Consider the following 13,759-nt stretch of genomic DNA (forward strand, 5'->3'; position numbering starts at 1 on the left):
TCCCTTTTCCAACATCCTAGCTGTGCCTACCCTCCATCCGATGAAAGCCAAGGTATCTCACTGCATTTTAAATGAATATATATATATGGAGTCTTGCTCTGTTGCCCAGTCTGGAGTGAAGTGGTGCGATCTCAGCTCACTGCAACCTCCGCCTCCTGGGTTCAAGTGATTCTTCTGTTTCAGCCTCCTGAGTAGCTGGGATTATAGGAATGCGCCACCACGCCCAGCTAATTTTTTTTTTTTTTTGTATTTTTAGTAGAGACAGGATTTCTCCATGTTGCTAGGCTGGTCTCGAACTCCTGATCTCAGGTGACCCTCCCACTTTAGCCTCCCAAAGTGTTGGGATTACAGGTGTGAGCCACTTCCCCTGGCTCAAAGAAAAATAATTTTAAATTCATGAATCCATAAGATTAAACCACTTGAGAGTAATTAGCAATTTCCAGAATTAATGGATAATGTTCAAATCAATTAAAAATTGGAAATTAAAAAAATCCAACAGTTAGTAATACAAAATTATTTATTAGTAAAAAAGGAGAGAGCATTTGTTCTTTACACAAAAAGTAAAACAATTGAAAGTTTCCTACAAAAATTTAAACTATGAGCATACAAAGTAGGAGTGGCACTGTGACTGGGTTTGAGGACTTCATATGAATGCCTAGCATCAGAAAATTGGAAATAGTGACATGTAAACTGTGCTTGGGATATTGTGTTACCAAGTTGCATATTTTGCAGTGTCATCTAGACGTGGTAGAAAAATAGATATACCCATGCCATGTTCTGAATTACTGTAATTTCTATTAACTATAGCAGATGTCACAGTTTGTTTCCCTCTTATAGAAATCACCGGTGGCGGCTGCTGAGGGGGCAAAGTCCACACAGTCTGTGCTTGGGTAGAAGTACTCTGCTGCCTGGAAAGCATCCAAGTCCTCGGCCTCACATGATGCGCAGTAGCAGATGGAGGTGGTGGCTGGGGAGAAGCAGCTGTACTGGGCGTGTGAGGACAAGTGGTGGTAGGAATGGTCTTCTGGGGGGTAGCCACAGGTTCTGGTGTCCAGAGAAGCAGGGGAATTGTAATTCTCTGGAGCATATGAAGGCAGCTGCACTGGTGAGTAACTGTAGTCTAAGGAGCCAGAGAGAATGGAGGAATTTGAAGGTGATCCTGGGATCTAGAGAAATGACAACCAAGAAACAAAGAGCTTAATAACTTAGACAGGATCAAAAGAACTGAACAGTGTGAGTTTACCAACGCAGAGTGAGTAAATGAGGGGTAAAAAACCAAACCAAACCAAACAACACCCAACCCAAGTCTGCAGAAGTAATTTTATTTGCAGACTACATGATTTCATGACACCACAATCTATAGTTACCTATTTCTTTCCGAACAATAAATTGCCTTGCTTCACTGGCTTCCTTTGTTATAATCCTACTTTAGAGGGTGCTCTGTTCTGAAACCACAAAATCCCATTGTGCTTCAAGTCACCTGCACATCAAATCCTGCTGTATGCCACAATCTAAGCTGTAGGTGGCACCCTGGATGTTTCTCCACACCCTCACCATGGAGAATCAGGTGATCAGGCAAAGGCATAACTTGGATCCTCAAGGATCTTGGAGTAGCCCCCGCATATGCCAAGATGAGTCACTATCTGTCCCGCCACTAAAGTCTTGTTCCCTAGAGTGAGAGCTACTGTCTGTTTTCTCTTAAGCAAGCCTACAATTGTTACTGAGAAAACCTAACTTGGAGGCTGGGAAGGAACTGGGTCACTGGGGCCCCATATTTTCCCCGTGACAATGTGCATATTCTGCAGAGTTAATTTCCTATCCCCTCTAAAATTTAGTCTGATGCCCACACAGGCTTTCGACAATCCAAAAGCAAAAAGTATTTACTTTCCTTAAAAACGAAAATCTTGGCTGGGCGCGGTGGCTCACGCCTGTAATCCCAGCACTTTGGGAGGCCGAGGCGGGCGGATCACGAGGTCAGGAGATCGAGACCATCCTGGCTAACACGGTGAAACCCCGTCTCTACTAAAAATACAAAAAATTAGCCGGGCGAGGTAGCGGGCGCCTGTAGTCCCAGCTACTCGGGAAGCTGAGGCAGGAGAATGGCGTGAACCCCGGGGGGCGGAGCCTGCAGTGAGCCGAGATCCCGCCACTGCACTCCAGCCTGGGTGAAAGAGCGAGACTCCTTCTCAAAAAAAAAAAAAAAAAAAAAAAAGAAAAGAAAAGAAAATCTTACAATTTAAGGTTTACAAAACAAACCCGTGAGTCTCTAAAAGACAACTGAAATAACTAGTTTCCACTAATAGAAACCTTCCTTCATTTTGAAGGATAACACATTTTCAAACATTTGAGATCCACCGAGAACAACCAATTTAATTTTTTTTCAAAGATTACGGCTTCATTTTTACTAACCATCTCAGACCCAAATGAGTCATTGTGCTTATAGCAGACTAAAACAATCAGTTAGTAGAGCCAGTTCAATGACAAAACAAAGCAAAACCTCCCCCTAATGAAATGAAGTTTGTTACCATATATACACAGCCTTAATTCCATTTCCACGAACTCAAAATTCTGTTAAAAAATCCAAGAGCCATTGTTTAAACCACTGACTTCCAATTAGTAGGTGTCTTGACTTCACAGTTTAAAAAACATTAAATGAATATTGCCAGGAACCTCTTTTATTGCTACACACCAACTTACTTGGTGGCCTAAAAATCTAAATCTTAGGAAATCTAAATTATGTGTGTTTCCACAGGTTTATGCCCTGCAGTGTGTGGCTACTTCTATATATTGACTTTTAAATTCTTCTCTGCTTGTTTCCTTGGATGATTTCCTTGCTGATAGTTTTTATATGATTTCCCATGAGATGGTGCAAACTCACAAAGCACTATTACCCCATAGTTAGCGACAATCAGGTATATAAAGAACTGAGATAAATTACCAGGCTCTGGTTAAAGCAGAAAGGGGTGGCCTGGAAGCCGTCTGGGAAATGGTGTGGAGCACTTTGTGTGGAATTGAGCAAAGGCTCCGGGTGCATCTCTGTCTGAAGGTAGGAATCAAAGATCTGGTCAAGGCAGCTTGAGTTTTCTTCACATGAAACACAACTGGAAAATTCTCCCCGTTGAAAATAATTGGGCGTGGAAGAAATTGGTTCAGGCTCAAAATACAGTCCTAGAGGAGAAAGGAAAAAGGCAGGTTTTTGCAAAACACAGATTTGAGTGGAGATCTATACTCTGAATATTTACTATGTCTGGGGGAAAAGGGGCTTAACAAGTCCAGAAGAGTAAACGGGAATGCAATTTTGACTTTTTAGTTGTCCTAGCTAATTCAAGCTCCAGGGAAATGAACATGGTTAATAATGTGGAAACTGGCTGTAAAACTGGTTAGGGCAAAAATAAAAGGATGGTGACCCAATTTGTGTCCAAGTGTCACAGTCAAATAATGGCTCAAGCTTCCCCTTTCTTGGGCTGTAAAACCATGGACATCCAGCCCCTACCCGCAGTTCACGTAAACCTCTCAGAAGTAACTGACAAAGCTGTTGAGGCTTTGAGAAAACTTCTGATGCGATGGGAAATAATTCTCTTGACTTAGGGTGATTGCTTTTCTGAACTTTTCACTCTTACTCAGTAACTTAAGTTTGGAGGAGAGAATTTTGAGAAGTGATTTAAATGAGAATGCAAATAATAATCATGGAAACCAGGAACATAGAGTACCAATTAGCACGATTGGCTCAGAAGTACAAAAAGCAAAAATGTTTTCTCAGTGAACATGTTAACATCATAATGTGATCAAAGTAAGTTTTTAAACATCAAACAAGAATAATCAGCAAACATTACTCCTTTTCCATTTTATTATTAATAGGCCCAATTTGTGATAATTATCTGTAAATGCTGGAAGAAGAGAGGATTCGAGGGTGCTCATCAAAGGGACTAAAGGACACTGGGTTCTTCTTGAGGTCTCAAGTTCCTTTAAGGTGAAGCTACAGTGACACATTTAGTGGGGAGCGGCCATAGGCAGAGGTTTCCTTATATACGACCTCCTTAAACTCTTAGCTGTTGAGTAGCAGAGGTAGGAGTGTTTATGTAATTGAGTTATTCTTATTGGGCTGAGAAAACCTACACTTGTTTGAACTGCTTTCTGGGAAGAGAGAAGGGGAGGGAAGCCCCTGTCGGCTGGAAACTAAAGGAACAGAGCAAAGGCATTATTTGAGTGCCTCGGGATGTTCTGTATTCCATCTAACAGTGCACTAAAAAAAGATAAGTTCCTGAGAACAATTCTGATTCTGTAGTTCAGTTTAGTTACTTGGCGATGAGGAACTGGAATAAATGTGAAGAACAAACTCTTGGGACAATATAGCAGAGAGTAGAGAGTTCAGAAATGAAGACAACATTTGCGCTTGTTTTCTTGCTGGGCTTGCATGTGGAGTGACTATGCCTTTTTCACCTTCTGATTGGTTGGATTCCAATTAAATGGTGGTGCCTATCTTAACCCCTGAATCAAGACTGAAAGACTTTTGAGATGGACTTTTGAAAGAGTGTTTGAGGGAACTGTAATGCTGGCTGTACTGACCTGCAGAAGATGGTGCAACTGGTTCTGAAAGGCGGACACTGCTGCCTCCGGACCGCTGTCAAAGCAAGAATATCACCGTGAAGCAGGCTGAAAGAAAAGCTCTAAAGGGAAAGCTAAGACATTTTGATGAGGACGATGTTTCTTTCTGCTGTAAGGTAAGCCAGATTCTTCCTTCTCAGAAAAAGTTGCCTCCTTTTTTTTTCAGTATTTGACAAATTTTTATACAAAATATATTGTAAAAAACAAGTGAAAGGGAAAGTGTCAACAAATATTTTATAGAATTTGAAAGACAGATGCATAGAATTGCAGTAGGTGTATTAAGTCCGTGTAGAATTTAAAATGACTTTTGAGGTTTATAATCCTTTGAAGATTCAATCTGGAAAATTGCATTGGAACAATGAAAACCTGAAATCAAATCATAAAACAGACTTCTTAAATACAACCAATATTGTGTTTTATCTAGATTCAATATTTATGTTTGCTTGCTTGGGGAGTTTTTTTCCTAATATCAGATTCTTCTACATAAATTTTAAAAGTGATTAATTTTGACTAAAAAATTTATGTAAATAATTTTATGTGGTAAAAATGTAACAGTTTGAGAAAATGCAGCAAAAGGCTTCCTATTAAACTATTCGATTTAAAATTATTAAGGACTAACATTTATTTAATCTCAACTATCTATGGCTTAGTCAATTATTTTTCTCAAAAATTTCATATACCATCTGGCTACTTAGCCTTAGGGATTCGTTTCCCCAAAGAACACAATTCTTAATTTTGTTAATCCTGAGTAGCTAAAAATATTCACATGTTCTTAGTATACATGAAATATTAAAATAGAAAATATTTTCTTAAAGCTGTAGTTGGTGAGTTGGAACCTACTTTCATTCTAGTTAATGGTTGGGAATTATTCTAGTACTTTGTATGTTTTGTACTATTTTCTATAAAAGTTGCTTTTATTTAAACTACTGTATTTAAATACTTAAAAGTTTATGAGACTGCTCTTTTTAACTATTTAAAGTAAAGCAGCCTGCATTTTTCAGTTGAATTGATAATTATACTGAGTAATTTAGGATTTTTTTTTTTTTTTTTTAAATTTCAGGTGGTGGCTTTAAAGTTTAAAGGGACCTGTATTGCTCTGTGATTCTGTGCTGGGAAGCCGAGCTTATCACACCTCTTTTGGGTTACAGGGCATACTCACTCCCATACTCTGAGCCACAGGGAGAGCTGTGCAGGCAGCCACTGCTGAAACAGGAGGCAGTATTAATTTTGAAAATGATCCATGCTGTAATGTCATGAACCAGGAAGCTGGAATCCTTTACCAGCTCTTTATGCAAATATTTGGCTGCAGCTTGAGCTGAAGGACTTGGAAGGAGTGGGTACTAAAAAATCTGCCTCATTGTAGAGCTTTCCTTAACCCCATTCCTCCCCCAGATTGGCCTGTTTGTCTGCCTCCTCCCCATGTTATCTCCCTGAGGTGTGTTTACAATATCCTACTTGATATTATCTTTCTAGTCATGGGTTCATTTCCTACTTTGCTCCAAGAATACAAAGAAAGGCAACTCTCTCTTAGATTTCAAACAGCACAAAAATTCACAATCTACAATTTATAAAAACACATCAAGGCTGTTTAAAAAATTAATGATTTAAAAAAAGAAAGGTAAATGACATCTTTTGATAACGACTAACTCAAGTTTCCTTTTACCCCAAAGGCAAGTGTGTGTGTGTGTCTGTGTGTGTGCGCGCACGCGCATGTTTGCAAATTGATCTGGCTGAAATCAGTTTTTTAAAATCAAGTGTTCCAATCTGGCATACACACAGTTTCTTCTGGCACTGCCTGAAGAATAGTTGAATTCTTTACTGAATATCTGTCTCAACCTATAACTGCCATTCATGATTGCCTTCTTAAAATTTCAAATTGTGGATACTACTCTGACTTTATAACAAATTAAGATAGATTTCTTGCCGCTTTGTAGTATTTGATACAATTAACCCTCCCCTTGGCTTAAAGTTTCCCAGAGGCATCCTTCAACAAATGAACAAACTGGGGATCATCTCTGTTATACCAGAAAGGTCTACACTAAGAAGCAGGCATACATCATCCCCTGGTATCTGCTACCCTTGCCTACTAAGTACGCTCTCACAGCTTCCTTAGAATCCCAGATCCATCCGATGGCTTCCAGTGAGGGATTTTACATCTGGCTCTTGTAATTAAATTATATGCGTGTTACACCTGCTTGCTTGTGAGGGCATGGGCTGATGCAGTCTTCTGGGAAGCAAAGTAGAGCAGGCTTTACTCTGCCTGTTCCTATAAGACACTGGTTCAGAAGTCCTGCTTTATTTCTCAGGAGGGAATTCAGAAAAATTTAAATAAGTGAAACTACTCTGGGGAACAGAAACTGGTCAGATACACAAGTGAAGTGTCTTACCCTCGCATTAGCTCCTGTAGCCAGCTAAGAAGGGAGCAGTGGCTAGACTCATCTGTAAGGGCCCAGCAGCAACAGAAGTGCCACACTCACATGGGGCTCTCCAGGTGCAGCTGAGCAGAACTCTAGCAAGTACCAAAGCTCCTTAAGGAAACGTTACATTTTATTATGAGTCTTGATGACGTTTTTCTCCAGAAGCACTTTCCAGTTCCCTTGTACCTGGTTTTATTAATTATATAACCATCTCTGAACTGAAGGGGTTGAGGCTATCAGACTCCTGCTTAGTATGGTCAGATCTGCAGAATGATGAATTTAGAGAATAAAGAGCCAACGGAAGGGTTTTTATATTACACTGAGAATAAGACCTTAGTCCTACCTTTAGCAACTTCAAGGTTTTGAATTTTGCCTGTAATCGAGGTACAGATCTCTGCTCTACTTACCTCTGCTGGTTGTTATAAAAACTAAATGAAATTGTGGCTGTGCAAAGGTGCTTTAAAAGAAGAACCACTGTGAAGTCCTCTAGAAATGTAAGGGAGTGTTAATGTGTTACCTGAAATTCTGCACATGGAGGTCCTAACTTCTCCAGCTGCATGTGCTGTATACGCCAAATTGCAGCTGGCTCACATCTGAACTCTAAACTCTGAGCAAAGGGTGTGAACAAACATTACCAAATAGCTGGCTTTTAATCCTTGGTTGGAATATTAGTTGCTTTCCCCAAATAATATTATTATTTCTCAAATAATGACAACTAACATTTATTGAGCACTCACTATGTGGAAGGCATTCTTCTAAGGGCTTTGCGTGCAATAACTCCATTAACCCTCACAAAATCCTATCATCCCCAATTTGAAGACGAATAAACAGAGGCAAGAGAAATTGGGTAATTTGCTTGAGGATACACACCATGGAGGAGCTGAGACCTGAGCCCAGTCCATCTGGTTCTAGAACCTGTGTTTACCTCCCCTACATCAATTGCTCCCTCCCATTTCATGAAGTCCCACTGTCAAAGGCCTATTTCATGAAGTCATGCATTGCACATGAACAGCATCAGGCACAAAAACTGTTGTGGGGCAGATGCCAATGGGCTGGAGAAGGACAAATCCTAACATAGGCAATATGAGCCCCAGCTGTCAGATCCTATGTTCACACCCAAACCAACCCCCCAGCAATTGTATGATGGAGGCTTTTTAGGGATGAACTGCCCCCTCTTGGGCAATAACCCCACCTAGTTTATTTGGTTCTGCTGCTGCCCTGAGTGCCTTTGGCAGTACTTACCGTAGGAAGGTGTATAAAGTGTCAGGGTATACCCTTATGACTGCTCAGTTCAATTTTGTAATAACCTGAACCTGCTTAAGGTGTTGATACATTTTAACGAAGTGGTCCTGTACTCTAGCTGTCTCTTCTGCAGAGATAGGGCCCTTTGCTGCTAGATACTTCGGGTAACTGATGATTTACAGATAAATGATCTCAGAGGGTGAGTTCCAGAAGAATGAGGAGGGAAGGGAGGATGTTCTACACAGATGCTATCCTGGAAGGGGCCCCTAAAATGAGGTGAATTTCTGGGAGAGATTTTCTATGGGTCTGCAAGGGGCTGTGCATACATACACTGTCTTCCTAACAAAACGATGTCTACTTACCTGCTGGCTGCTTCTCCCCCTGCAGAGGACCAACACACTTTTCATACTTTACTTTCACCCATGGGGAATGGATGGGCTCCCCCAAATCCTGAGCCCCACAACATGCCCCAGCTGTCCTCTGTAGCTTCCCGATTGGGATGCAGCTGGGTACAGAAGTCATAGGAACAGCAGAGGAAGGCCAGGTCTGGGGATGGTGAGTGCGTGGGGCCTTGAGTGGCCTCCACAGCTTGCAGACACAGGGTTGAAAGAGGCCTGGCATGGGCTGGGGAGCGAGGGAAGGGCTTATGCTTACCGTTCCCCCGGAGGCCGCCTGGTGTGCCCGTCTTTGCTGCAGCAGCTCCTTCACTGTGATCTTCACTCGGACACCTTGATACACCTTCGGTTTTTCTGGAGAAAGGCAACTGAGTCAGTGGTCAAGTCCAAGGTCTGGGTGCCAGGGTGCAGAGTGGGGGCCCCTTTTATAGGCTATGGCACCCAAAGCCAAGTTTCTAAGTTCAGAGAACACACACAAAAAATGTCAAAGGATGGTAAAAACCCAAACATTTCAAACTTGAAAGAACGAAGAGTGGCTGAGCAGGTTTCAGGGCCCCAGTAGGAACAGAATCCATGGAAATTTGTGGGGCCATCCACCCCTGGCTGGGCCTCAGTCCTAGGCCAATAGCAAACGGGTTTTTCTGCTCTGGAATGTGGAGACCAGTGCAGGGGAGCCCACCAATCTGGTTAGGTCGGGGGAACCTTGGCTTTCAGACCCAGACAGCTGAGAGAGGGTATTATGGACCTGGGGAGGGGCCAGGCCTGGGGCAGGGGGCTTTCTCTGATTATGGCGGCTGACGTAGCCCACCCCACTGTGATGTTCCCACTGGCATGGAAGTCCCGAGTCCCTTCCTTCTCCACCTGGCCAGATGTGGCTTCTGGACAGGCTCCGACCTCTGCGTGCCCTTGGTCTGGAAGCCAGCCCGGGAGCAAGCGGTGAGGTTTGGCCAGCTCAGTCCTGGGCCGGCGAGGGACCTGCCAGACTGACCCTAGTAAAGGGGCCAGGCCCGAGGAACTCCCTCCCTCGCTCCCTTCTGTCTTTTCCTTCTGCCTGCTCTCTCTCGCCCCTTTTCTCCGCCTTTTCCGCGCTCCATCTTGCCCTCCTCCCTCCTTCGCCCCCGCTCCTGCTCTCCCCTTCTTCCCTTCTCTCCCCACCCCCTCCCTTTCTGGAGCAGGCGTTTCTCCGAGGCGCACTGAGGCTCCGGGGCGAGCCCGCGCAGCGCGAGCTGGGGAAAGCCGTCCGGTGCTCCCGATGACCCTGCACTCCGCCGGGAGGCCTCCCTTCGGTAGGGGCCGCCCCGGGGCTGGCGGGGCCCGGTCCGACTGCCCCGGCTAGCGGCAGGTGGCGGGCGCGCGCCAGAGGGGTTCGCTGGGAGGGACCCCTGCGCGCTGGGAGCAGGGGCAGCCTGGGCCCCCGGCCCCGAAGAGCCGCAGTGAGTAGGTTGGGGACCGGCTGTTAGGCCAAGCCGAGCCGGGCGAGCTTTCAAGGTGGAGGTGGCCGCAGGAGTCCGGGGCGGCTCCGGCCCTGACCACGACCCTGCAGTGAGCGTCCAGGAATCGCGCGGGGAGGAGCTGGGTGCGGCGGCCGAGGGTGGCCGCGCGTTCAGCCTGGGCGCCTGGCGACAGTGCCAGGATGCCAGCGCCTCGCCTGGTCACTGCGGGGACCGCAGCTGGACAGCAGGGATCCCCCTCAAGCCGGGTTCCAGGAGTTAGGGTCTCCCCAGGAAAGGAGATGGCGCTCTTCCTAGCCCGGACCCAGGGAATCCGGTGCCCCGCCCGCAGGGTCCAGGCGCCGCGCCCTCTCCGCGCTGCAGCCTACTGCAGCCCCACCACCCCGTTCCTCGATCGGCTCCGGACTCCGCGGGCAGCGGGCGCCCCTCGGGGTCCGCGCAGGACCGCCACAGCTCGGCTCAGTGCAGTCGGCGCGCTCTGCCCCCGTCCCAGGCTCACTGTGAGCCTCTAGCTCCCCCCGTCGCCGCTTCTGGGCGCGCAGGGTCCGCGCCGCGTGTCCCAGGACACAACAGTGGATACGTGGGAGGGCGGGCGGGGGCCTGGGGTACGCGGACGTCCGGAGCGGCCAACTCGGCCTCTGGGCCTCTGCCCTCCGGGACAGGCGCTGAGTGGGAGCGGCCACAGCGTGGCCCGCGTCCTCTCCGGATCCCCGGCCCTTACTCGCATGCCTTGACTTTGTGCCTCTCTGTTCTATGCAGGAAAAGCTGTGGAAACACCCCCGGATTGAAATGCCCCTGGCCCGCCTGACCTGACCCCAGGAGAAGCAGTCGAGTTACCCGACATCGTGGTCAGCAGGAGCTGGGTCGGTGGCTGGATGCTGCAGCTGCAGGGACTCAGCGCCTGGGAGGGCTCCTGGGCAGGGAGAGAAGCAGAGATGCAACATTTTTAAAGTTTCACAAAGCATCCGGCTGCACTCAGGTCCCTGGAGCAGGAGACAAACAGAATTAATGTTTTATACCTTCGGGTATAGGTTTGAGTTTTTTCCCCCTCATGCCAAGTATTTAAAACCTCTAGAAACCCATGATTTGACAATCAATGATTGCGCGATACTTTCAATTTGAATATTCAAAGGCTTAACAAAATGGACTATCTTCTGCAGAAATCCTGCACACAGGCACCCCACAGAGAGTCCAGAGAAACAGGGAGTGAGACCCCTTTGGGTCCTGGCCCTTGCTTTTATTATATTTTGAGCATTTTGTCCTCCTTCCCACAGATAGAGCAGATGTCCTCAAAGATGCTCTGTATTTCAGCCTTCAGGGCAGCTAGGGAGCCATGAGTGACTTAGGCTGCCCTGGCCATGAACACCAGAGCCAGACTGGCTGCCCAGACTGATTCCCGCATCCCCCATCTGTGTTTTGAGGGGAAATCTCAGGTTTTGGGGAATGAACATGGCAGCTAGTGGGTGTGGCACAGCAAGAAGTCGCTCTGGGCCCAGGTGGCAGGCCAGCGGGCCTAGCAGAGGCCTTCGCTCTGCACCTCCTATTTTTCTGGCTCCGCCTGGCTACCAGCGGGCTTCCCTCCCCGTTTCATCCCGCTCTTCCTGGGCCCGACACTCTGACGTTTCGGCTCAGAATGACTGCCCATTAAGACCCTTTGCTCCTCCCCACAGAGCTGGGGATGCCAGGAGCCTCATCCTCTGGAGACTTTCTGACTCTGGGTTTCACCACTGCACTGTGAAGTGCCCTCTTTGCTTTTTCTCACTCTAGAGCCACCCCTGCCTTTTTGCTGTAGGAGCACATGTTAGGAAACAGTGACAAGTTTGGCTCCTGCTCATTTTAACTGAAAGGACGTGGACTTAGGTACAAGCCTTCTCCCGTTGGGGTGAGAAGGGGGAGGGACTTGGGGTCAGGCTTCTCCCATGGTCCAGGCCCAAGCCCCTCACTAATGGCTTGGGATTCTACTGGGTCATCTTCTGTGAGTACTTACTGTGCCTCTTCCATGTGATTTGGAAGATGAGGAGACAGGAATGGTCCACAGAGGGAGAGAGTGCCAGGCCAAGTCCTCTCATAGCCACCCACCCCCTCCACAGAAGGGGACAGCAAGAGAAGACAGAGAGGCATGGTGGGGTTCCTTTTGCAAATAACCATGGTATTTCCAGGACTCAAGACCAGGCCATGGTTTTAGGCCTCTGCTGTTTGTTCTCTGAGTTCTCAGAAATGCGAACAGTGTAGTTTAGCCCCAAAGGCCTCTAGAAAAAGATTGGGGTGCCCCCAAATGTGTCAAATACAGAGGGAAACGCACAGAGCTTAGGGAAAGGGCAACTGAGAATGACAAGACTGATAGGAATTGCTTGGCAGCTGAAACCGCATCTCTGGGGGAGAGTAGCAGGCCTGGGAACACCTGAGGTGGCACCTGGCAGTGGAGGGCAGGATGGATGTATTGAAATCTGACAGCTTTTGGAGCTTCTTTCTACAAATGCCCCTGAGCATGTGTCCTAGGTTTCCCTGATGGACCAGACCTGAGGAGGGGAAGGACAATGGGAGTGGAGATAGCACCTCTCCTCCCTGCATACCTTCTTCCCCGCTGTGCCTAGGCATTGCCCCTTCTGAAGGAACAGTGAACCAAGAAGCTTGGAATCTAGGGATGGTCTCTTGTCCTCATAGCTTCTTCCATTCCTTCTTTTCTTTGGTGCTCTCCTCCTTTTTGTTATACTCTTTTTTTTAATTTGCTTTTAAAAACTTTCTTCTTTGTTGCATTTTTGTTTACTTCTTTCCTTGTTTCTTTGTCTCTCTTCCTGTCACTGCTTTCTTCCATTTCTTGTCTGCACTACTGGTTTTCTCCCTGACTTCACGTGTCTCTGTGTTCCCCTGTGCTGGGGTGTCCTCCCAATGCTTTCAGGCTTCATCTCCTTCCTAACCTCTCCTTTCATGTGGAGATGGACAGGGATGGCAGGAGCATTGAGTGCTCTTGGCAACACCATTGAAGATGATGCTGACGATCAGCTACCCTGTGGAGAAGGCAGGCCAGGCTGGGTGAGAGGGGAGCTCCTGGGAAGTCAGGGGGTCTGTAAGGACAGCAAGGATCTCTTTGTCCCAACTTCCAGCAGCCTTTGTGGGTGCTTCTGTGTTGGCCTTGTTTCTGGGATGGCCATCTCAGTGCTGTTGCTCGCTAGCAATTTCAGAAAACTAGATTTGTCTAGGCCTGAGCCCTGTTTTGAGAAAGAAGCTTCCCTCTGGTTTGTAGCCCAACATTAATGAGTTTTGGTTCCTGTTGTTTCTATAATTACAAAACCCCAGCACAGGTATTTAAGAGCCAAAGGCCATGCTTGTGGAAGTAAGGGAGAATCTTTCTAAATGGATCCTGCAAATCCTCCTTACAGATCTGAGTGGATGATCAGGCCCAGAGCAACCCTGAGACCCCAGGTACCCACAGCATTGGCTGTTCTTCATAGGAGACTCAGAGAAGACCTCATAGGAGACTCATTATTGTTTACTGGACATCAGGTGCTATATTGTATAGCATTCACATTCCACAGGTGAGGAAACAGGCTCAGAGGAATAAGTGGCATGCGAAGATCACCGAGCATATCAGTAGCAGAATTAGGATTCAGACTTTGATAGGTCTAACTTCAAAGCCCTGGCTTTTTTT

General features: G+C 46.5%; 2 protein-coding genes across 2 annotated transcripts; one reads left to right on the forward strand and one right to left on the reverse strand.

The window, feature by feature from the left end:
* Window positions 1-499: 499 nt before the first annotated feature.
* COLCA2 (colorectal cancer associated 2) lies at window positions 500-10,290 on the reverse strand. The gene is made up of 5 exons (XM_030829664.1): window positions 9,521-10,290; window positions 8,919-9,013; window positions 4,567-4,621; window positions 2,939-3,168; window positions 500-1,166 (listed from the first exon to the last, which is right to left on the reverse strand). The coding sequence occupies exons 4-5, from the start codon at window positions 3,032-3,034 to the stop codon at window positions 798-800; spliced, it is 465 nt and encodes a 154-aa protein (XP_030685524.1). The 5' UTR covers window positions 3,035-3,168; window positions 4,567-4,621; window positions 8,919-9,013; window positions 9,521-10,290; the 3' UTR covers window positions 500-797.
* Window positions 3,346-13,365, forward strand: COLCA1 (colorectal cancer associated 1). Its single transcript, XM_030828702.1, has 4 exons — window positions 3,346-3,379; window positions 4,573-4,721; window positions 6,879-6,918; window positions 13,022-13,365. The coding sequence occupies exons 1-4, from the start codon at window positions 3,346-3,348 to the stop codon at window positions 13,363-13,365; spliced, it is 567 nt and encodes a 188-aa protein (XP_030684562.1).
* Window positions 13,366-13,759: the final 394 nt, after the last annotated feature.

This window comes from Nomascus leucogenys, chromosome 15 (assembly GCF_006542625.1).
Source record: "Nomascus leucogenys isolate Asia chromosome 15, Asia_NLE_v1, whole genome shotgun sequence".
Taxonomy (NCBI): Eukaryota; Metazoa; Chordata; class Mammalia; order Primates; family Hylobatidae; genus Nomascus; species Nomascus leucogenys.

Coding starts and splice junctions, on each gene's coding strand:
- COLCA2 (XM_030829664.1), bottom strand. CDS start 3,034: ATGCACCCGGAGCCTTTGCTCAATTCCACACAAAGTGCTCCACACCAT. Junction 1,167..2,938: donor TCTGCTTTAACCAGAGCCTG/GTAATTTATCTC, acceptor TCATTTCTCTAG/ATCCCAGGATCACCTTCAAA.
- COLCA1 (XM_030828702.1), top strand. CDS start 3,346: ATGGTTAATAATGTGGAAACTGGCTGTAAAACTG. Junction 3,380..4,572: donor GGAAACTGGCTGTAAAACTG/GTTAGGGCAAAA, acceptor ACTGACCTGCAG/AAGATGGTGCAACTGGTTCT. Junction 6,919..13,021: donor CTTTATTTCTCAGGAGGGAA/TTCAGAAAAATT, acceptor GCTTCATCTCCT/TCCTAACCTCTCCTTTCATG.